The following is a 24,386-nucleotide window of genomic DNA, read 5'->3' as shown; positions in this document are numbered from 1 at the left end:
AGTTTCCTCAACGACGGATTGAGTGAATGATGGTTGCAAAGGTGCCACACAACGGTCATAAAGGCGGAGGAAGGCTGCAGCAACGGGAGGTCGCCAATCGTCTTGTTTTCCTCATGCCATTGGACCCTGGCCTTCTCTTTGTCAAGGACAGTGTTGGTGGTTGCCTGTGCACTAATCTCCCCACTCTAAGACTCCACGCATCTTAAGGCCCCATCCTATACCCCTCTATGGCAATAAGGAAATGGTAAGGCAGGACAATGCAGTCAAGAGCTTCTAGCCATGCAATAGCACACAGGCGGTGGGTACTTGACTCAGTCGCTTTGCTCACGGACCAAGGCAGAGAGAGCATCCCGACAGCAGCACCCATGTCTGAGCAGTCTTATTCCGGATCCACTCTGTTCATCCCGTAATGAGGAAGGGGCTGAAAAGGTGCCCTAAAACTAGTCTGCCTCTTAAAACCTTGGAGTACTGCATCCAGTGGGTTCCCCTCATAGCGGTCAAAAACAAAAGACGTTAAATTAATTGAGACATTAATTACATTGTCTGAAACCTGCCTGACCAGGTAAGGGCAACTGAAGGAGGAGAAATTAGGTTATAACTTCTTTTGGAAGGGTAAAACAGCAGATGAGCCTCGAATCCATGTAGTAGGATTTGCCATCAAGAACCAGCTCATCTCCCAACTCTCCGAATCTCCAACAGGCATCAATGAGCGTTTAATGACCTTACGCCTGATTCTCTCACACGTTCAGATGGCCACTGCTGTGAGTGCCTTCACGACAACCTTGCACTCAGGATGACCTTCTATGCAACTCTGGACCAGGTTCTATCAAACATCCCAAAGGAAGACAAAATCCTCCTACTCTGAGATTTCAATGCCAGTGTTGGCAAAGATCACAAGCTCTGGCACATTAGGTAGTGAGGTCGGAAAGGCCAACTCGGGATGGCCAACTCAAATAGAATGGAATCCTCTTACTCTCAAAGTGTACTGAACTGGTCGTGATAACCAATACTCTTTTCCATCAGAGAAATAGGTTTAAAACCTCCTGGCTACATCCCCCATCGAAATGCTGGCATCTCATTGATGCGAGAGCATTGTGAGAACACTTCCAAGAACTCCTGAACTGAAACACCACTGTAGAGCTAGAGAACATCAACCAGCAGAGTACTATGGAGCATCTGAGCGGCCCACTCACCAAAGATGAGGTCCTGGATGCCACAAGGAGGCTAAGCAATAACAAGGACTCTGGACGAGATGGAATCCTGGGCGAAATCCTCAAGCAGGGTGGGCCGAAACTCCTCTCTCACGTCCATAGCCTCCTTGTAAAGATCTGGGGCAAAGAAGAAATCCCTGAAGAATCCCTGATTGTCAGTCTCTTCAAAAAGGGAGATAAGGCAGTCTGCAGCAACTATAGAGGTATTTCCTTCTTGTCCAGAACAGGCAAAGTTTTGGCCCGGATATTGTCGAGCTGCCTACTGCCACTGGATACTGGCGAGCCGCCTACTGCCACTATTAGAAGAGATCCTTCCAGAGTCGCAATGTGACTTGCGTCCTGCCAGAGGAACCTCTGACGTGGTATTTACAGCCCGTCAACTGCAAGAGAAATGTCAAGAGCAGCAACTACCTTTGTATATAGCCTTCATTGACCTCACCAAGGCATTTGGTCCTCTGGTGCGCCCTTTCGAAGATCGGATGTCCGGACAAGTACCTGAGGGTCTTGCGTTTGCTACATGACGATATGACCGCAACCGTTATTGGCAACCGTGGTTCTGAAACTGCCCCCTTCAAAGTGGACACTGGGGTCAAGCAGGGCTGTATAATTGCACCAACCCTGTTTGCCATTTTCATCTCCACTGCCCTTCCCCTTACCAGCCACAATCTATCAGAGGGAGTCCAGCTGATATACAGGTTTGATGGCGGGCTCCTTAATCCTAGTAAATTCAGGGTCAAAACCAAGGTGCTCATCTCCTCCATTATGGAGCTCCAATATGCCGATGACAGCGCCTTGATTGCTCACTCACAAAAAGAACTTCAGAACAACATGGATGCCTTTGTCAGAGCCTACCAACTCCTGAGACTTGACATTAACATTAAAAAAAAAAACAGAGCACAGATTCTCCACCAGCCAGCACACCCCTCCTGTAGATAGTGGGGGTATTACGTGGATAGAGTCTGCTGGAAAATGTGGATAAAGTCAACTGTCTTAGCAGCCTTCTCTCCACAAGAGTTGTCATTGGTGATGTAATTAACCACCGTATTGGGTGTGCCAGTGCAGCTTTTGCCAGGATGAGAAAGAGAGTCTTCGAGAACCGGGACAAACTCCTGGTCTACCGAGCAGTGGTTCTGCCCACTGCTTTACGGGATAGATCGCTGGACCCCCTACAGCAGATACCTTAATGCATTGCAGCAGTACTACATGCGATGTCTTTGCAAGATCCTGAAGATAGGTTTGGAGGATAGGCGAACCATCCAGAGGTACAGCCGACATGATCTTCACGGCACGCCAACGTCCGGAGAAATGCCGTGAACAAGGGCAGCCTCTTTACATGGCTTTCATAGACCTGACAAAGGCCTTTGACACTGTAGACCGCCAGGCCCTGTGGAGTATACTAGCAAGGTATGGCTGCCATGAGAAGTACATTAGGATACTGAGGCTTCTACATGACGGCATGTCAGCTACAGTGCTCACCAACAGCAGCTCGGAGTCCAAGCCCTTCACAGTCGGGACTGGTGTAAAATAGGGATGCATCATTGCACCAACCCTGTTCGCAATCTTCATAGCTGAAATACTTCACCTTATTGGCGAGGAGCTCCCTCAGGGGATCCCAATTGTCTACAGGACTGATGGCAGGCTCTTCAACCTGCTCAGCTTCAAAGCCAAGAGCAAGGTCTCCAACACCATCATCATGGAGCACCAATATGCTGATGATAACGCCATCGCAACACACCCGGCCGAGGACCTGCAGGGCATCCTGAATGTGTTTGCTAAGGGATACAGAGCCCTGGGTCTAACATTGAACATCACAAAGACACAGGTCCTGCATCAACCTCCACCCAACCAACCATCTACCCAACCCACCATAAAAGTGGACAACACCCCGCTTGAAACTGTTGACCACTTCCCCTACCTTGGCAGCCTTCTTTCATCCAAAGATGACAGACTCAGAGATCAGCCATCGCCTGAGCTGTGCTAGTGGAGCGTATGCAAGACTCAGGAAAAGAGTCTTTGAAGACCGGGATTTAAAGGGCCAAACAAAGCTCCTGGTTTACAGGGCTAATGTCCTCCCTACCCTGTTGTATGGAGCTGAGACTTGGACCACCTACAGCCGGCACCTCAAAGCCCTGGAAGGACATTACCAGAGATCTCTGCGGAAGATCTTGAGGATCAGTTGGCAAGACAGACTCACCAACATCAGCGTTCTGGAGGAAGCAAACATGCTCAGCATCACCACCACCACAATAATGCAGCACAAACTCCGATGGACAGGTCACGTCATCCGCATGCCCAACACACGCCTTCCCAAACAGATCCTCTACTCACAGCTAAAGAAGGGTCAGCGAGCTGCCGGCGGCCAAAAGAAATGCTTCAAGGACAACATCAGAATCAGTCTGAAGAAGTTTCACATCATATCAAATGACTGGGAGCACCTTGCACTGGACAGGCGCACTTGGAAATAATCCTTACAAGGAGCTACATACGTATAATGAAATGGAACTCCATAACATCGCAGAAACGAAGCGAAAGCACCGCAAAGAAAGACATAAAAAGGCTCCACTACCACAAACCACCTTGACTTTTCCCTGCCCATATTGCACCAAAATATGTGGATCGTGGATTGGCCTCCACAGCCATCTGATAACCCACAAGTAGATGACTCTATGAAGAGGACAGTCATACTCGCTTCGAGTAACCACCGATGATGATGAGTGGATGGATACCGCGACCCTAGTCAACCTCAGTCTGTTGGAGTATAGCTTCTATTTCATGCGCCTTTGAATCCGGTCGCCTTATATATGAAATAATTTCTAAAATAAAAAATTAAATGAGGGTGCGCCTTATAATCCAGTGCGCCTTATCGTGCAAAAAAGACGGTATTACAAAAATATTTGTATGTGACAGCCCTCGCCTTAACCAACACCAGCTGTAGCCGTAGTGACTTCCTCAGACTTAACAGTGAAACACATTTTTAAAATAACGCATGTGGGTTGAAGGCAAACTGTGTGTGGCATTGACGCAATGACATCCATGCGGCTCCTGCGATAACAAAAAGATAAGCCCATAACCTCTGCTTGTTAGTCCACATTTACTTCCGCTGATATAGGACGAGAGAGTAGCAGTGTCTCTTTCTTCTGCGCATGCAGGTCAATTTAGGGACTGGTTCGTTCACACACCACAGACGGACTGAGACAGACACACACACACACACACACACACACATCGAATTTCACCCAAAAATCCGAATAGAGCACCTGCGGTGTGAATGTAGCTGAAATGTAGCCTGAGTCTCCCCATTTCTTTCCGTCTTGAATCGTTGTCGCTGTCATGTTTGTTTCCTGGTGTTTTGTTTGAGTTCTAGTCTTTTCAGAAATATGTACCGTATTTTCCGCACCATAAGGCCCACTTAAAAGCCTAACTAAGGTGCGTCTTTTAATAATGTGCGCTTTTTGTGTGGACCAAATTCCAAAATCTGTACAGTTGTTTTGTGTGGCTTATACAGGCGTAATATGAAGATCCGATGAACCATCCATATCCATCCATCCATCCATTCATCCATTCATCCATTCATCCATTCATCCATTCATCCATCCATCCATCTATCCATCTATCCATCTTCTGTACCGCTTGTGCCCACGGGGGTCGCGGGCGTGCTGGAGCCTAACCCAGCGGTCATCGTGCAGTAGGCGGGGGACACCCTGAACTGTAAGCCAGCCAATCGCAGGGCACACATAGACGAACAACCATCCGCACTCGTACTCACACCTCGGGGCAATTTGAGGTGCTCAATCAGCCGACCATGCAAACTCCACACAGGGAGGGCCCGCACCCTCCGAACTGTGAAGCGGACGTTCAGTTCATCCTCACGTTCTGCAGGAGCCTGATAATTGAATCAGGTGTGTTTAACGAGGGAAACTTGGAAAACATGTAGGAATGCGGCCCCCGAGGACTGGAGTTTGAGACCCCTGTTCTACACCAACGATTGCTCCTCAGGCGACTCTTCTGTGAAGCTCCTGAAGTATGCGGATGACACCACTTTCATCAGACTGATCCGGGACGGTGACGAGACTGCGTACAGAAAGGAGGTGGAGCGGCTGGTCCACTGGTGCAGCCAAAACCACCTGGAGCTGAACCCGCTCAAGACCGTGGAGATGACACTGGACTTCAGGAGAGACCCTTCGCCACTTCCACCCTTGACCATCCTCAGTAAGACTAATCCCACCACAGACACCTTCAAGTTCCTGGGATCCACAATCTCCCGGGACCTGAAATGGACCGGCCACATCCGGAAGAAGGCCCAGCAGAGGTCTTACTTTTTGAGACAGCTCAGGAAGTTCAACCTGCCACAGGAGCTGCTGAAGACCTTCTACACTTCCATCATCCAGTCTATCCTATGCACCTTCATCACTGTCTGGTTTGGATCGGCCACCAAACAAGACAAGCACAGACTGCAACGGACAATCAGGTCTGCGGAAAAGATAATCGGGACCAACCTTCCATCTATCCAAGACTTGTACCTGTCCAGGACCAGGAAACGTGCAAGTGACATCTCTGCAGACCCTTCTCACCCAGGTCACAATCTGTTCAAACTACTCCCTTCTGGACGGCGTCACAGAGCGCTGTACGCCAAAACCAGTAGACAAACACAGCTATTTCCCCTGGGCTGTCACTCTGATGAACTCACACCACTCATGGAGACTCAGAGACACCACTGTGCAATAACATCCTGCTCTCGCCACTTAAATGTTGTTAGTTGCCTGAATGTTGTCAGTCGCTTAAATGTCGTACAGAGGCTGAGATCAACTGGAGTCAAACTTGGTCGATAAAGCTGATTCTGATTGTTTTTTCTCTGTACTGCAAATCTTATGTCTAAAAAGAAATCTGAGGCTGCTGTTCTGAGAATGCGCTACCAAAGCCTTTTATGAATTAATCAATAAGGATACATTCATGAAAAGCTGTAGAATCAGAATGCAGTGTTGAATTTAATTATCCATCCATCTAGCCATCCATCCACCTTCTTCCGCTTATCCGGGGTCGGGTCGCGGGGGCAGCAGCTTTAGGAGGGACTCCCAGACTTCCCTCTCCCCAGCCACTTCGTCCAGCTCATCCTGGGGGATCCCAAGACGTTCCCAGGCCAGCTGAGAGACATAGTCTCTCCAGCGCGTCCTGGGTCGTCCACGGGGTCTCCTTTTGAATTTAATTATATTCAACAATATAACCTTTAATTTAAAGCGCATGTAAAGGCACCTTTAACATGTTTTAAAAACCACACAGAATGTTCGATTATATTCACCTGTATCCAAATATTATTAAAGAATTTGAAATAAAATTGCATTCGTGAGGCAAACGCAGTCAATTTGTGTGTATTTCTTGATCTTTCCTGCCCCCGTCATGAACCGCGTCTTTCTGGATCACATGGTACCGTGACGCAGATGATAGGACTACCCGCATTGTTTACCGATTGATAGCGCAAAGATCCATACAATTTCCTTGCAAAGGGAAAATAAGATTTAGCACATCAAAGTAATAATCGTTCATGGGTTTTCCCAGTCCTAAAAATTAATTTTCCTACTGTTTTCTACCCTATAAAAAAATATGTTACCAAATATATTATTAAAAGAAATTTTCTTTGCAACGTTCTTAAAATGTATTAAATTGGACACCCAAAACAATATCAGTATAAGTATATAGCCATTGATTTTCTCCGGCTGTTCCTTCCGCGCCTTCGTTTTGCGATGCTTCAGTCACTGGGGTACTTCTCACTGGTTCAAATTGGTAGCCTTGTTCCCCAAGAAAGAAATTATACTCGTCTTCATTTTCGTCAGAAGGTGAAGAATCATCTGAGGGAGATTCGTCAGATGACATCGCTTTCACTTCTGTATCCGCCATTATGCTTTCATGGGCTAAGTAACTCGGCAACGCTTGGCCTCCTATAATCTACGTCACACTCCCTTCGGCAATTTCCGGGATGAACTTCAACGATCACATACAAACCATTGATTTTTCATCGATTAGTCCTCGATTCGCAATTTTATTAAAAAATTCACAACAGTTTTCAAAAATATAATTCCGTCTTTATCAAATACATTTTGGGACCCCATTGTGTCTTTACATGCCCTTTAATTATATTCAACAATATAACATATTTGACCGCTTTTAATTGGTTTTTCGATCTTAAATACACTAAAATTACAGCTATATACTTAATTTCTAGTAATCTTACTCGCATTTTGTTTAAAAATCCTTTGATCGATACGAACCCTGATCGACCGATTACACTAAACTCGGTTTTATGAATATTAGATCGCTTCATACGAAAGCAGCTCTCGTTAATGACCTCATCGCAGAACATAATCTAAACGTTTTTGGTCTTTGCGAGCCCTGGTTAAAACCTAATGAACTGCTGCCGCTTAATGAGGTCTTGCCTCCAAATTTTGTGAGCTTGCATGTGGCGCGTCCTCAAAAAAAGGGTGTGGGTGTCGCGCTCATCTCAAACTCCGATCTTAGATTTAGGCCTCGTTCGATAAACGTATTTAAAACATTGAAGCTCTCACTGTCCGATCCACGACTTTACCGTCATTTTATCTTGCTGTTATTTACCGTCCACCCGGGGCTTACTCTGGGTTCCTGGATGAATTTTCAGAATTCGTGGCTGATCTAGTGACAAATGCGGATAATATAATAATCATGGGCGATTTCAATATCCACATGAATTTAGCGTCAGAGCCACTTACGTTTCAGACTTTAACTGATACGTTTGGTTTTACGCAAGCCATACAGGCAGCGACGCATAAGAATGAAAATACCTTCGGTCTGGTATTATCCCGAGGACTTGCAACCTCAAATATAACAGTACTGCCATACACTCCTGTTTTGTCTGATCATTACTTAATAAAATTTGAAATTTTAGTTCTTTGTCAAAGACAAGAGAGCAATCAGAATTATAGCAGCCGTAATATTAACTGCATGACTGCAACTGCATCCGCGTTCTGCCATTGAAGCGGGGTGCATTCAAAGACCAGTCGTACAGACGGAAACGTTTTGTGATCAAATCTTTCATAACGAGAATGATTTGAGTGAATTGATTTGAATGAATAATTGAGAAGACATTTCAGTTCTGAAGGCTCCTTTTGTCCCAAGCAAAGTGACAGATGGTGGGGAGGGGGGATAAAAACTGTAAAATCAATTCACTCAAATCATTCTCATTATGAAAGATTTGATCACAAAACGTGTGTGGCTTTTTCTTAAATGAAGACGTTTGACATTGCTATCGTGTCAGCTTTTAATTATATTGTGCTGTCATGTTAAAGCAAATTAATAAATGCAACAATATTAATTTGCTTTGAAAATACCTGAGTAATAAAATAAAATGGATGGATGGATGAATGATGATCACAATTAAGTATAAAGTCTCCTTTGTAATATATACTCCTTGTAGCCTGCACCCAAAAAGAGGAGTTTCTTTGCATCGAGGTTTATGCAAAGAGCTCACGTAATTATATTGTTGCGTTTTGGTGACGTAAATGAGTGTTCCGTCTGTACGACTGGTCTTTGAATGCACCCCGCTTCAATGGCAGAACGCGGATGAATTTAAAGACATCAAATGAGAATAATCCTTTATAAAAATTAAAATTGACTGGCGCAAACGTGAGTTCTTCATGTTTTTATTGAAAACAACATAGTGCTGACGCCGTACGACATGGGTTTTTCGCTTTCCAAATAAGGGGTCGTCACTAATTATTTGTGTTTAGATAAATGTCTGAGCTATAATGGTGTAATTAATGATTAAAACTTGAAAGTATCTGTTTATTGTATTCGTTTATATGTTTAATAAAGACAAAGCCATCACAAAACTGTTGTAATTATTTAGATTTGATCTAAATTAGCCTTGAATAAAGACTAAGCAGTCACATGAATTAACAGAAAAAATGGACAGCCGGACTCGGACTCGGACTCGGTGCAAAAATCCGACCGAGTCCACAGCCCTGATATATATATATATATATATATATATATATATATATATATATATATATATATATATATATATATATATATATATATATATATATATATATATATATATATATATATATATATATATATGAAAAAAAAGTCCTACTCCCATTCCCTATGAAAGTGATACTTCTTACTATGTATGGCCAGCTGCCCCACTCATTTTTATACCCTTTCTTAAGTTTAAGAGAAAAAACAAGTTTCTGACAATTGGAGGGAACTCGCAAGCTCGCGTGTTTGTGTTGTGTTGTTAGCGCCATTGTTTGTACACGTGTCGAGTGCAAAAAAAAAATAAAAAAATAAAAATTACAAAAAGAAAATCTATATCACGCGATCGACCAATAGTGGCTTGGCGATCGACCGGTCGATCGCGATCGACGTATTGCGCACCCCTGGTCTAGAGCATTTTCTATTCGGGCTCCAGAGCTTTGGAATGCCCTACCAATGGATATGAGAACTGCTACCTCACTAGAAACATTTAAGACACATTTAAAGACACATTTCTATGATATGGCCTTTAACTAACCTGTAGTGGCCGATTCGGCTGGAGTTTGTTTTTGCTCCCTCTCCCCATGCCCCCTTCCCCCACCCCTCCCCGGCTGGGGAGGTGGTTAGGTGGCACCCAGGCTGACAGCGGGTATCTGGATTCTCGTGGACCAATTCAGGATGAGGGAACTGCAGCTTACCCTCCTCAAAGACACTGCCAGGACAATCGAGGGCAACTCCGGCTGCTCTTCGCTTTGACTTGGACATCCACTTTTTCATTGATTTTCATATTACATATTTTATGTGCCCTCTCTGCATCCATTGCAGCCTGGTGATCCTGAAAGGGGGATCCTTCCATCTGTGGTCCCTTCTCAAGGTTTCTCATTTTTCCCCTGTAGTTTTTTTTTAGTTTTTCCTTGCCCTTTTGGGAGCTTAAGATCAGGGGATGCTTTGAGAAAAATTGTCAATTGTTTGTCTATGTGAAGCTCTTTGAGACTGCTTGTGATTTAGGGCTATACAAATAAACTTGACTTGACTTGACTAGTAAGTAGACCACCTCTTCCTATATGTTCATGCATGTGGCCCTCATTGAAAAAGGTTTTGACACCTCTGTTCTAGACATTTAGAGTTTTGCAGATAATATGAAGCAAAAAAATGCAAATCAGACTTTGCACCTCACACTGAAATAGCTGAGACATACCAACCACCTGGGCAGTGCCTGGGCATGCCTTGGATGCTTGTGTTTACAGCTAACAAAGCGAGAGCAGAATTAATATGACTAAAGTACAGAATCCAACAGGGGAGAATGAAAGCTCTTCTAAAATATATTGTTTTTCTACCAAACGTCCATTCTTTTACCAGGAATATTGTCATTTCTTTGTCACACTCGCACTCACATCAAGACAGACGTCCAGGTAAACAGACCAAGGAAACAGCCTAAATGGGAGGGGTAGAGTCCACAGTAACAGGCACGTGCTTGTTATTTCCCAACGTGTAAATAAATATATGCCTCAATTTAACAAGCAGATAGCATGTCTTTAAAAAGTATTGTTTCTGCCAGACACTAGTGAAAAAGGTACGAGATCTGATCAAGCAGTAACTCGCCGCAAAAGCGACCACGCGCAACTGTTGCGCGGCACAAGTGGAACTATTTCTAATAAAAAAGACGGAAAAAGTGAGGGATATAAATACTTTCTTTGAACGTTAGATCGCAAATTATAGTCAGAACAGATTCTCGTACTCGAATTACGTTACCATGTCAACAGCACGTCAGAGAGCCTGCTCTCGTAATCCAGGTGTTGTTCAAAGTAATCCACTGTGCAGCCGGCTGCACAGAAACATACTGACAGCAGTCCAACCAGCATTCCCGACTGTTCACACTCCCAGTTTGTCTATTCCCTCCCTCCTACCAATCTCCTCCCGCTATTGTTCCTTACCCCCCTTCCTCCTATTTCTGGATAGCCATTCATTTCATTTGCCTTGTCTACCTGACAATGCCAACACCATACATCTAGGGGGAAGCACTTAGGGCATTCTATAAAATAAAATAAAACACAGATTTTGCAGGTTGATGTTTATTCAGTATTGGGCCTGTCAGTTGTGGTTTCAGTTCTTTTGGGTTGTGTAAGGGCTGTCAGGTTGGATATTACCATACAATTGATAATTAATTTAAAGAACCCATTTCATGCAAAATCTCCTTTTTTTTTTTCTAGGTTTTAGCCATCTTAAAATGCTGATTATGCAAGCCCAAATTGGTGTTTTCCTCCATTCCCTTACCTTATAACATTCCTGCTCATTCCACCTCTCTAAGCACCCAGCGCCATATACTATATCGATAACCCTTTTAAAAAAAAATAAAATAAAATAAAAATTGTGTCATAGAAACCATTCTTTTACATGTGTTACTCGTTCGAGCGAGTCATTGGTTTGTGTCCTGCGCATGCTCTTGCTCTATCCGCAACAAGTCTTGGTCTTTGAAATAACAGGAGTTATTTGTACACGCAGCTTCGACACCATAGCGATCTTAACTTGAATATATTAATTTTCAACGTGAAAGATTTGTTACTCGATGCTTCAGTCAGATGAGCTGTCTCTGACACCTCCTGTACAGTGGCCAATGTAGCAGATCTTAACAGAGCAAAGTCATTAAAATAATCGGTTATGATGAAAGAATGTGTTTTTTCCTCAGGGCACTCCGGTTTCCTCCCACATTCCAATGACTACTCCTAATTGACTGTAGGTGTAATTGCGATGGTTGTTTGTATATATTTGCCCTGCGATTGGCTGCCAACCACCCAGAGACTGCTAGGCAGTACTCAAGATGAAGTATCAATATGGCGGAATTTAACTTTGTGAATCATTGAGGATCTCCATCCAATTGGCTTGCACATGGTTATAATTATCCATCCATCCATCCATCCATCCATCCATCCATCCATCCATCCATCCATCCATCCATCCATCCATCCATCCATCCATCCATCCATCCATCCATCATCTATACCGCTTGTCCCCACGTTGTTCGTGGGCGTGCTGGAGCCTATCCCAGCTGTGATGGGGCAGTAGGCGGGAGACACCCTGGACCGCTTGCCAGCCAATCACAGGGCATACAGAGACGAACAATCATTCACACTCGCACTCACACCTGGGGGCAATTTGGAGTGTTCAATCAGCCTACCACGGGCGGCTCGGTGACACGCTGGTTAGCATGTCCGTCTCACAGTTAGGAAGGTGCCGGTTCGATTCCACCTCTAACCCTCCCTGTATGGAGTTTGCATGTTCTCCCCGTGCCCGTGTGGGTTTTCTCCAGGCACTCCGGTTTCCTCCCACATCCCAAAAACATGCTTGGTAGGCCAATTCAGCACTTGAAATTGCCCTTAGGTGTGAGTGTGGATGGTTGTTCGTGTCTGTGTGCCCTGCGATCGACTGGCAACAGGTTCAGGGTGTCCCCCGCCTACTGCCCGGATAGGCTCCAGCATGCCCGCGACCCCCGTGGGGACAAGCGGTATAGAAAATGGATGGATGAATCAGCCTCCCAAGCATGTTTTTGGGATGTGGGAGGAAACCGGAGTGTCCGGAGAAAAACCATGCAGTCACAGGTAGAACATGCAAACTCCACACAGGGAGGGCCCGAGGTGGAATCGAACGTGCACCCTCCTAACTGTGAGGCTGACATGCTAACCATTGCACCACCAAGCCACCCTGGTTATAATCAATGGTGTCAGCAAGCAGTAAGCAGAATGGAAACGTAAGCAGTGACTAAATAAGTAACAATATTGCAGTTTAGGTGTGTAGTTCAAATATGGAATTATTACATTGTTCATGTTTATGTTAATGAACAATTTTTGACCATGAGCATTATTGCTGTTACTGACTAAAATTGGGACAAAACATCCTTGTCAACAAGACTTTATAACGTGACAGAGACAAGTCGAGACAAAATGAAAATGGTGGTCATGTGACAATAACTATAATTAAATCTGTAATGCCTAATTGTTGACCATTATAAACGAGACTAAATGTGGTCTTTGAAATAAAAACTATATGCTCAAATCTTTCTTCATTTTCGTCAACCAAAACGAGATGACGAAGATGACAACGCATGGCTCTGTCTGGGACGCTGAAAGATTGAAGCTTGAAGGCCATTACTGCAGTTTGTAGGCAGCTATTTCAGTTTTCAGTACTTTAAAATGTTATAATGAATAGAAACAAAGTTGCAGTTTTGGACAAAAATATGGTAACAAAACAAGCAGTCAACAGAAATTGCACCCAGTCTTCTCTATCCCTGCATCAAAGAAACAAACTTCTCGGTTGACAAGGGTGGTATTAATCAATCATTCCACTAGTGACACAACTACATACTCAGCTCTACCCACACACGCTTACCCTTATTAACATGTAAAGAAATACATCCATGCCGCTACGTTCCGGCTCCAATAATTACAACATAATTACTTGTATTACCAAACAATAATGGCAGGACAGAACAATTTAGCATGTGAAATAAATGAAAATAAGATGAACAATCCCCCCTGTTTTTGTACAAGTATAAGAATAGTCCATTTCTAGTGTCCTTGAATGAGGCAGTTCTTCATGTGTCGTAGGCCAGAGGTTCTCGACATTGATGAGCCTCGATAGAATGGGGTTTATATTTATTACAAGTCTCACAGTTAGTCTTGTTTTTGGCAACCTGTTTTAGTTTTAGTCTAGTCTTTGTGTCAAGCTGTCATTTTAGTTTCTATTAGTTTATTAGTTTCATAGTCACGTCTGAAGCATTAATACGCATATGTAAGTCAAAGTCAAAGTCAAAGTCTGCTTTAATGTCAATCTCTTCACATGTCAAGAGACACAAAGAAACCGAAATTACGTTTTCTCTATTCCACGGTGACGAGACATAGTACACGATAGACATACAAGTAAACGACACAAAATAAAAACGAGAAGACACAAACAATTAATAAAAAGAATGATGAATAAATAATAAATAAACAAATAACACAATATTATTTATTATTTATGTAAGCCATGGTTCTGACGATTAGCACATGCCTACACTTGTGCACAAGCAATTTAATTTAGGTATTAATCGGTTAGGTTTTTATTAGGGGTTTTGAATGTATTCTAATGATTGGAGGCTTGCAGGTTGTCTCTTTTTGAATCACATACCTGCTCATTAGTTCTAACCAGGAAATATAGTAAATAAACCAGAGGCTAAGCCACCTTCCAGTCCATATCTACAGCAATTTTCATGATGGAATTCAAATAATTTTTCGGGTGTAGGAAAGAAACGCACATCGGTAAGGCGGCAGGCTTGGACTGTTTCATAGCGTGCGTCACGCAGGCTTGGCTACAAGATGGCACCTGTCGAGTGAGTTGGCCTCAGTCTCTATTTATACATGGCACTCTAAGCACGAGCCCCGCCAGACCCAAAATGAACAGGGCCTCACTTTGTGACATCACATACGTTTTTAGGAAAACAGTCATATGTATACACAAATAATATTTTCATCAGGCTGGAAATGATTTTATTTTTCGAGAGTTAGCAAGCACTGTTTCCTGTTTTTAACTTAGGTTCTTAGTTTTGTTTTGTTTGGAGCAAGCAACAATCATTGTTTGCTGATGTGCTAACCCAGGGGTGGGCAAACTACGGCCCGCGGGCCACGTCCGGCCCGCCAACCCTGAATAAATTGTATTATTAGACATTTTTGGTCATTTTGCCTGCAATGACTGCGTTTCCCCAGTAGATGGGAAACCGCTCGCCTGCGGCTTTACTATCGGAAGCCGTGTCAGAAAGCTCGGTGCACACTCACAAGTGCGTGTACGTACTCAGTAGTACGGACATGGCGCACTCGCGCTCTATTTGTATCAGTCCCGAAATTAGAGCGTGGGCTGTGACGACAGCATTCTTGTAATTCGCGCGCTGAGCTTTCAGATACAGTTTTACGCTAAAGCCACCCACAAACCTTCCCCTGGAATCCTTCAATTAAAATGAGTCGCCCAAGGAAAAGCAAGGTGGACACAGTGCCGAGTGTTTAAAAAAGAGTGGCCAATTTGGCTTGACGTACGCGACGTGACGTTCAGCCACATGAGCATCAACATCAACCCGTCACAGATCGAGGTAAACGGACCAACACCTCGGATCTCTCCTAAGAATTGCCACAACAAATTTTACTCCAGAGTATGACGCACTAGCAAAAAAGGGAGACCAACAACACTGTTCCCACTGAAAATGAAGGGGAGGCTCTGAAGTTTGTTGTAAAAAAATGCATTTTGAATATGATTTGTACACATAGCAGGGATTGAAACTAGCGACCATTCTCATTTTCAAACAATGCAGGATGCTCAAGGACATTGATGCACCACCTGTTTGCGACTAATCTTAACCTGTAAAGTTCTTAAGGCTTACTTTAAGGAAGTGTTTCCCGTTTCCTCACCTCTGTTACCAGGTGTTTGTGAGTTAAAACTCTGCTCTGATTTTCAGATACCCCTCACCGTGTTGCCATTTTGATTACTTTATTTGGATGTATGCTTTCACCGATTCTTCAAGATGATGATATATTTGGTCAGAATGTTTGCCGTTTGATGTGATCTCATAAGATAAACATCTTTCATTAATCTGACCTGCAGGCACGGAAGTGATGGAGATTGTTATTCATAATAATAGTGTCGTATTTTATGAGAATCATTGATAGCAGGTTTTTAGTGATTTTTTTTTTTTTTTTTTAATGCTGTAAATGCATTTGTTTTCAAAAAACTTGTTTGGAATATCCAAGTTTTACTACCTACTAAAGGCCAAAATCTTTTATGCAATGACCTTTACAGGTCGCCTATATTACTTCACACAAACACTACGTCCATCTGCTCCTGGTTCGGCCCTCCGGTCCAAATTTAGAACCCAGTTCGGCCCGCGAGTCAAAAGGTTTGCCCACCCCTGTGCTAACCACTAGGCAACAGCCCTTTTTATTTTTATAACAAGTGCAAATTGATACTTTTTAAATTATGACCCTGAAATAGAAGTCTCAAACCCATGGCCCACGGGCCAATTAGGGCCTGCAGGATGATAGTTTCTGGCCCTCGCTTTAATATGAAAGTTTAATGTTTGTGTGGTCCGTGATTTTGATATAAATGGTTGTATGCGGTGCTGATTCGACTTTGTCTTTTTGGGAGCACCAAACCAAAGCACCAGCCACTCTGCAATTCCCTGTTCGTCTCGGCGCGTTTGCAGTGTAAAAATAATTATAGTGTATTCGAGTATTTCTCCTAAGACTATCAAAATGAAACTCGAAATCTTAAAGGAGCATGGCAAAAGCATGCGGTCCCCCCCTCACCAAGCGAAGTTAGGAGGTCAAGAATAAAGTGACATTTATTTTTTGTTAAAAATGTTTGATAAAGCAAAAATAAAACAGTTGTTTTAATTTTCTGTGTGTTTTACACAGAGTAATAGGGCAAAAAGTGTGACTTTTGCCATAGTCCGGCACGCATTATTGTCCCGTGCCGTGCCACCTATCATCAGCCGGTAAATCTGTCACAGTCTATCAGTCACCTTGGATACCATGATGTCATTCATTCACAGCCACGCCCCTTCTATTGAGTTAATCACCCACACCTGTTCCTGCTCATCAACCAGTTCCTATTTAAACATCACACATCAGTCACACCCTTGTCACATTGTCCCCGTATGCTACCTGTTCGTTCCTCTGCGCTGTTACTTGCGCTGATTCCCCGTTGCTGACTGACTATGCCTGAATGCCGCCTGTCCTGACCAACTGCCCATCCATTGATCGATCGATAAATTTCAGTAGTCAGCAACTATATGTGGTTCCTCCAGTTTTCTATATCTGCTGTATTACTATTGTTTTATTAGCATTTTATTTATTTATTACTGTTTGCTAATTATTTTTCTTACATTTGTTAACATACTTTTTTTTCCCGAGCCTAAAAAAAAAACTGCGGCCCAGCTTCACCCGAGACTCTACCTCCAGTGGTCACCATGTAAATTGAGTTTAAGACCCCTGCACTAAAGTGTTTACAGGAGCCACCAAAAGATGTTCAATAACCACACCTTTTTGAGGTAAAAGATTATTCAGAAAGGGAAGACTCTGCTAACATACAGTATTATTAGATCTCGCCCCAGCTTCATCCCTACCTCTTTGTGTATCTTACTAAACTGTCAAAGTCATGCAAACGTTGTGGGAACACGCCTGATCCTGGCAAAGCCCTGAGGGCAGTACTCACCTCTCCTACAGTTTTACAAGACAGGAATGCACATGCAGATGATTGAGAATGGGACATGAGTCTAAGTAAGTCCTTTTGACAATTTTGTTACTCCCCATAAAAATATGTAGTTGATTTTTTTTTTTAACTAAACACAGCAAAAAATAGGCTACTGCGATTTATGGCAAGCACACAGTCCAGTTCACATGGTCCAAAGGGAAGTGCAAATAACAACAATAATAACTGTTGCTTAGTTCAGGGCAGTTTAGTGCATTTTAGTAAGGTTTGGCTTTTTTGTGCATTGACAAATGGCACCAAAATATTTGATCATCTATGAATGAATCCATGCTGAGACAGTGCAAGTAAATCTTTCATTTACTCGTGCCAGTGGAACCAGTACATTTTCAGATTTTCTTTTTAATTAGTATTAGATATGTTTTGATTTTGACAAACCTCCGCTCCACGCTTCATATTGCTACCGAATGACGACGTATGTTGGTCAGGACACAGGTCTCTGCCAAAGTTCAAACACAACTATACCTATGATGTTGTATTGTATATAAATGTCACCAGCGCAACCAAAAGGGTGACTTTATTTTGTCCTATTGCGCTTTAAGTTCATATACCTGAAACTTCTGAGTCAATGTAGTAATGGGAATTATCATTAGTTTCAATCATACAATATATGTCTCAATATGTTACAATAGTATTTAACATTACGTTGAATACGTCTCAAATTATTTTGTGTCAGTATGAATTCCTATATTATTTGTTGTATGCAGAAACACTACAATAATGTGAACTGCAAAGGAAACTGCAAGTGTTTTGAGGACTGAAAATAAATCGATGAAAACAAATCAATAATAAATAAAGTATTTTGAATAGTAATTAATGCGCATTTACTTTAAAGTGGAAGTCAACACCAAAATTTCCATTACAATAATGTGTTGTATGTGCCCCCACGCGTCTAAACACGGCATTCTGATTAATATTGTGTCTGTGGAATGAGTTGAGTAGCAACATTCACCCGTTTTAATCCATCTCAGGGGGCAGCTATTTTGCTACTTGCTGTTGACTAAAAATGACATCATAGAAATCACAGTTGCCGGGTCTTAGTTCACAACGAATCACGACTCACTGGTATGCTGAAGCTGAGCCGTGATTGGTTGTGACCTGAGACCTGGTTTTGTCATTTTCAGTCGACAGCAAGTGGCAAAATGGCCGCCTCCGAAGATGGATAAAAACAGGTGGATTTTGCCTTTTTAACTCATATTACAGAAAGAAAACATTAATCAGAATACTGTGTTTAGACTTGTGGGCTGCACAAAACATATTAGAAAAATTTGGGGATGACTTCCTCTTTAAGATATACTACTGTGATGAAAAGGAAACAAAAATACCAGCTTCAGTACATAATATACATTTGTGGTGTAAAAAAACATACAGTAATCCCTCGCTACATCGCGGTTCGTTTATCGCGATTACTCTACAAAAGAGTTCTAAAAACATATTTACAGTATGTACACTTGTACCTTGTTATAAAAAATTATAATAAAAAAAGTTGTTCTAAAAACATATTTACAGTATCTGTTAAGAACTCTCCATGTTATTTATGTTATTCAGCCGTGCTTTGATTTCAGGTAGGGTGATTTATTTTGAAGGCCGTTTTCAGGCGATACCACATGTATCATGTACATATGTCGGTTACAGTGGTGTAGGAGTCATTGACGATGTCAGTTGGTCTCCTAACAAGAGAAATGAACGATCACGTGTCTAACCTTTAGGACAATGTAGTATTGCTCCAAATGATCGTTTAAACTCCTGTAGAGGTCCGTTTTCGTGTGTTAGCACAATCGCAAATTAGCATCTTTCCGCTAACTCGTTAGCCTGCCCATTACTTCTTGTTAACATGTTACACGCACATACGTATAATGTTTATACTTTCAATATTTAATTTTTTTTTTTTTAAAAAGTACAGATGAGAGGGTGACCGTATTTCGCGGATTTCACTTAACGCGGGTGGTTTTTGGAACCAATTATCCACAATAAACGAGGGATTACTGTATACATATTCGAATGGAAATATTGATTTTGATTTGACGATGCGTTAAAAATGTTACAAAATCATTGCATCCTTGAATCATATCTCACCCCATATATGGAGATATTAGAGTCTCTTTTATGAGAGATGGTATAAATAAAGGTATAAATCAGTGTAAATCGCTGATGATTTCTTGTTTCTTTGACTATGATGAATACAGCCTTTTGAGCGCTTTCATGTGTAAAAGATACATCCATCCATTTTCTATATCGCTTGTCCCCACAGGGAACACGGGCGTGCTGGAGTCTATCCCAGCAGTCATCGGCCAGTCAGCGGGGGACACCTTGACCCGGTTGCCAGCCAATTGCAGGGCACACGGAGACGAACAACCATCAACACTCGCACTCACACCTAGGGGTAATTTGGAGTGCTCAATTAGCCTACCAAGCATGTTTTTAGGATTTGAGAGGAAACCGGAGTGCCCGGAGAAAACCCGCACGGGCACGGCGAGCACATGCAAACTCCACACAGGAAGGGTCGGAGGTGGAATCGAACCGGCACCCTCCTAACTGTGAGGTGGACGTGCTAACTACCAGGGATGGGACCAAGTCACATATGTGCAAGTCTCAAGTGAGTCTCAAGTCTTAACCTTCAAGTCTCAAGTAAGTCCCAAGTCATTTTCTTCTTGGGCAAGTCAAGTCAAGTCCTTAAATAGGTCAAGTCCAAGTCAAGTCACCTTATTATTGCAATTTTACCCGCAGAATCTGATTTTAGTAGCGTGAAAAGACAAGATATAAGTAACTTTAAGTAACCATCATTGTCCAATGTGTCTAACCTGTTTACAAAATATGACAATAATTTGGATTTGCACTGTAATTACTGATATTCAGTAAAATACACCATGGAATCAAACAAACAAGAAATTACCTCATACAATGATTGACAGCTCAATCTAAACAAATGAACGTCTGCTGACACATTAAAGAGGATTAGAAAATTCTATGTTTCATCTGTAACATCTGGAGACACCAGAGCTCTACAAACTTCAAACGGACAAAGTTTGAAGTTGTCGTCTGGCTGTCTGAAATGTTTCTGTTGCATATCTTGCACTGTGCTGTCCGTCTTTTGCCGTCATAAAGATAATTACGATAGCCGAAGGTGGTGACTCGCGGTCCCGTCCCGCTGATATGTTTGTGCATGTCTGATATAAAGGGGCGAGATTCTCCAATAAACACGTTAGGTAGGTAGAGAGGGCACGACTGATTGATTTACAGGGTAGCGATCCAATCATGACAACGCCATTCTCAGCCTGCGCTCCTACCGTGTTTTTTAAATGTATTATTAATTTTATATTCAAACTGAAAACATAAACTAAATAACAATGAAGTCATTCGTCATTGTGTCCCAAGTCAAGTCCCGAGTCTTTAACTTCCAAGTCCAAGTTGAGTCTCAAGTTTTTTTATTTTTGTCAAGTCAAGTCACAAGTCATCAAAACAGCGACTCGAGTCGACTCGAGTCCAAGTCACAGTGACTCGAGTCCCCATCTCTGCTAACTAGTGCGCCACCGAGCCACCCACAAAATGTACGGTTGTACCATATTGAACTTAATAATAATCGAACCACATTATTACATTTTAAAATTGTTACACTTGATTGTAGTATTCCCATGTATCCAGAATTGTATACTATATACATACATACGGTTGTTATTATGTTTATCTAAAATAGGTACTTGTTCTTGCCTCAGCGTCCTGGAGGTGATGTACTGAGATTTGGTGAAGGTCCCATTCAGTATGATGAGTGTTTCCATTTCTCATCAGCCTTTCCCAGCCACCTGTCGTCTCCTTCTCAGCGCAGTCAGGAAAAAACCTGCAGCACAACTTCAAACTTGCCCTCCGTATTCTCTATTGTTTACAAAGAGCTGTCAAGACTGCCGAGCTGTGTGGGTGTGGGTGTGTGTGTGTGTGTGTGCGTGTGTGTGTGATTGTGTGAGCGCGCGCGCGCGTGTCTGGTTTTGGGTGTGTATAGAGGGCGTAAAGGGCAGGGACAGAGGATTGCAGAGCAGCTGACTCAGCACATTCTAGTTTAGTTTAGTTCTCGTCACACAGCAATGCTGGCAAAGAAGCTATATGCTACATTATCATTTTTTTAATTATTATTAAAAATTGCACATTTTACCAAAATAGCAGTAGCTGCTTACAACAATATATAATACAGTGAACACCATAAAACTACGAGAAAGAAAAATGAAAATGACAATAAACAACTAAATAAACCATTACAGTTTTTATTGATTGTTTTGACACAGCCGTCAACTCAAATCCACTACTCTACCTCTCATCTGCTTTAGACTTCCTTGATCCATGCTTGCAAAGAACAACACAGGTCTGAAGACTGATCGCAAATTGAAATATTTTGTAAAATAGTGTCAGACTTCTAATGATTACATACTGATGAGGGAGTTTCAAAGAACTTGGAGCATATTGTTTCTTTTCTGTAAGCACAGATAAAACACTGGAGTTTGAACTTCTTGAATGACATCTCAGTGTCCCGGATTTTTTTTTTCCGGGACGGATCATGAAAATCCAGGAAAATCATGTAAATTCGAGAAAGGTGGCAACATTAGGCTAAATTATTGGTTTCTATCTAATCTAATGTACAGCATATTAGGTATTTTCTGAGAGGCGTATTTTCCCGGACCAGCTGGGTGGAGATGGGAAAATGTATCCTCATGATACAGGCATCTTGTTTAGAAAAATATTCTATTCCTGCTCATGCCTCTGTGTCCCCCGCTATGATAGTATATGGTAAACTGTAATACGCGATGTGACCAGCAGAGGGTTCTATTGTCCAAGTCAGCGACACGGAACGAGGAAGACTGATTTCTTGTCAATGGCGATGTGTGAAAAATTAAGCACAAGCTCGTTGTTCAAGACAAAGTTTGGTCATTCTGAAAGATGAACAATTCACGCGCTAGTCTTCTCGTGTCTCTACTTAGCTCCTGCGACCCCCTCCTTTAGGGTCCGCCGGCTACAGTGGTACCTGCCTGCATGCGAGCTCGTGACGGAGTATGGCCGTTTTTGTGCAAAGATACCCTCGTGAAAATCCCCTGTTGCAGTAGCGTACACGCATTGAGTGAAAGGCGGAAGCCATTGCCGTGCGGCAGACACTGCCAGCTTGTTTTCAAAAGAAACATGATGAACACACGGACAGTCCCAGCTTGTTTTCAATAAAAGCATAAAGGTTAACTCAGTTGAACACTATTACAACTGTTGGACTTTTACTCTGCTTACTGCTCTTATCTTCCTGGCCTTGAGAGCCCATAACAACAATGACTCTTTTCCTCTACTTGTTGAAACGGCTTTCATGCGGAAACAGTGAAGAGTCGATCCACATACCATTGAATGCAACTTTTGACATCAGGACAAATAAAAAACCTCTTAGTGTATGTACATGTACATGTAGTGTATATACAGAGCATCCTTATTGACATCAATGGCAACCATCTTTGGACCTTGTATGTTATTCCTGAGGGTGCCTGGGAAAAACATTGATCCCAACTTTCTACTGCTCATCAACAGTATTCTGACAAATTGCATCACTATGCTGAGGCTGATCTAAGATGCTCCAAAGAGTGGCCAAGTCTGCGCTGAGGATCATCGGCTACCCGCTGCCACCCCTGAAGGACATATTCATGTCCCTCAGCTTCAGAAGAACGGAGGCAATCAGAAGTGACTACAGCAATCTCACACATCACCTTTTTAACCTTCTGCTGCCTTCAAGCAGGCACTACCGGTCCAACAGAAATTGAACGAACAGGGTCAGACACAGCTTGTTTATATAGGGTGTTTCATAAAGTACGCAGTTTTTAAAAATGCAATAAATCAGCCAAAATCAATGCAAAATTCAAAATATTTATTTAATTTCATTCAACATATACTTCGATTTAATAATGAAAAATGATATCGAGCATATGTCCACCTCCACTTTCTCTGCAGGCAGTCATCCGATCGTTGAAATTAACGATAACTCTTTTGCAGACGTCCCTGTCGATTTTGCCGATTACCCGTTGAATTTCCATCTTCAGTTCGGTAATCGTTTGAGGTCTGTTCACGTAAACTTGTGACTTCACATATCCCCATAAAAAGAAGTCACAAGGTGTGAGTTCACATGACCTCGGAGGCCATTCTTGGTCGGCGCCGCAAAGTGAGATCAGACGCTCAGGGAATTTTTCAAGGTGATTGTCTCCCGGGATGTGTGGCAGGTAGCCTCGTCCTGCTGAAACCACATTTCATCAATTCCGTCATCCATTTCTTCCAGAGCAGGCCACAAAAAGTTAGTGATCATGTCCCGAGAAAGGTTGCCATTTACAGTAACTGAATTTCCATCATCATCTTCAAAAAAAGAAGGGGCCAATTACGCCTCCTGCCCAAAAACCACACCAAACCGTGGCTCGTAGGGGATGCATTTCGTGCTCTTGGATCACTCCAGGGTTTTCGTCACCCCAAATGCGAAACTGTTGTTGCGGTCGGGGCATTATCACGTCCAAAGAACGCGCGAAGTTTACAGACAGTCTCTGTGTGGCACTCCCCGTTTTTGTAATGAGTTTTCACAATAAGAATGCGTTGCTCGACACTGAACCGCTCCATGGCTACAAAATGGAAAAACGACAAATGGTCTTCTAATCGGAGTGATAATAGATAACGAAAATGATAGGAACAGTGCTGACAATCTTCAAACAAAAAAATCCTGTGCAATTAAAAAACTGCGTACTTTATGAAACACTGCAGAGGACTTATCCATACTGCTGCTACTTATACAATAACTCTACTGCTCCTATAGACATACCATTTGCAGAGAAGCAGAGCAAGCGTGCCATTGGGCAGCGCGCGCCGTTTAGAGCGTGGTCGGGGGCA

At 42.7% G+C, this 24,386-nt stretch overlaps 1 protein-coding gene across 8 annotated transcripts in view; it reads right to left on the bottom strand.

Annotated features, from left to right (window-relative positions):
• Window positions 1–21,421, bottom strand: part of LOC133155021 (kinase suppressor of Ras 1-like) — a 94,590-nt gene extending 73,169 nt beyond the window's left edge. For 2 of the 8 annotated variants that reach the window (XM_061279952.1, XM_061279955.1), the window contains exon 1: window positions 21,213–21,421. In XM_061279952.1, the coding sequence (XP_061135936.1) occupies window positions 21,213–21,287 (75 nt within the window). In that variant the 5' untranslated portion in view covers window positions 21,288–21,421. Of the gene's footprint in view, window positions 1–10,956; window positions 11,128–21,212 lie in introns of those variants that run through there. The other 6 variants (XM_061279954.1, XM_061279957.1, XM_061279951.1 and 3 more) reach the window with 5 other exon arrangements.
• Between the last annotated feature and the right edge of the window lie 2,965 nt (window positions 21,422–24,386).

Source organism: Syngnathus typhle, linkage group LG6 (genome assembly GCF_033458585.1).
Source record: "Syngnathus typhle isolate RoL2023-S1 ecotype Sweden linkage group LG6, RoL_Styp_1.0, whole genome shotgun sequence".
Lineage (NCBI taxonomy): Eukaryota > Metazoa > Chordata > Actinopteri > Syngnathiformes > Syngnathidae > Syngnathus > Syngnathus typhle.
This window is presented reverse-complemented; position numbering and strand designations above follow the sequence as displayed.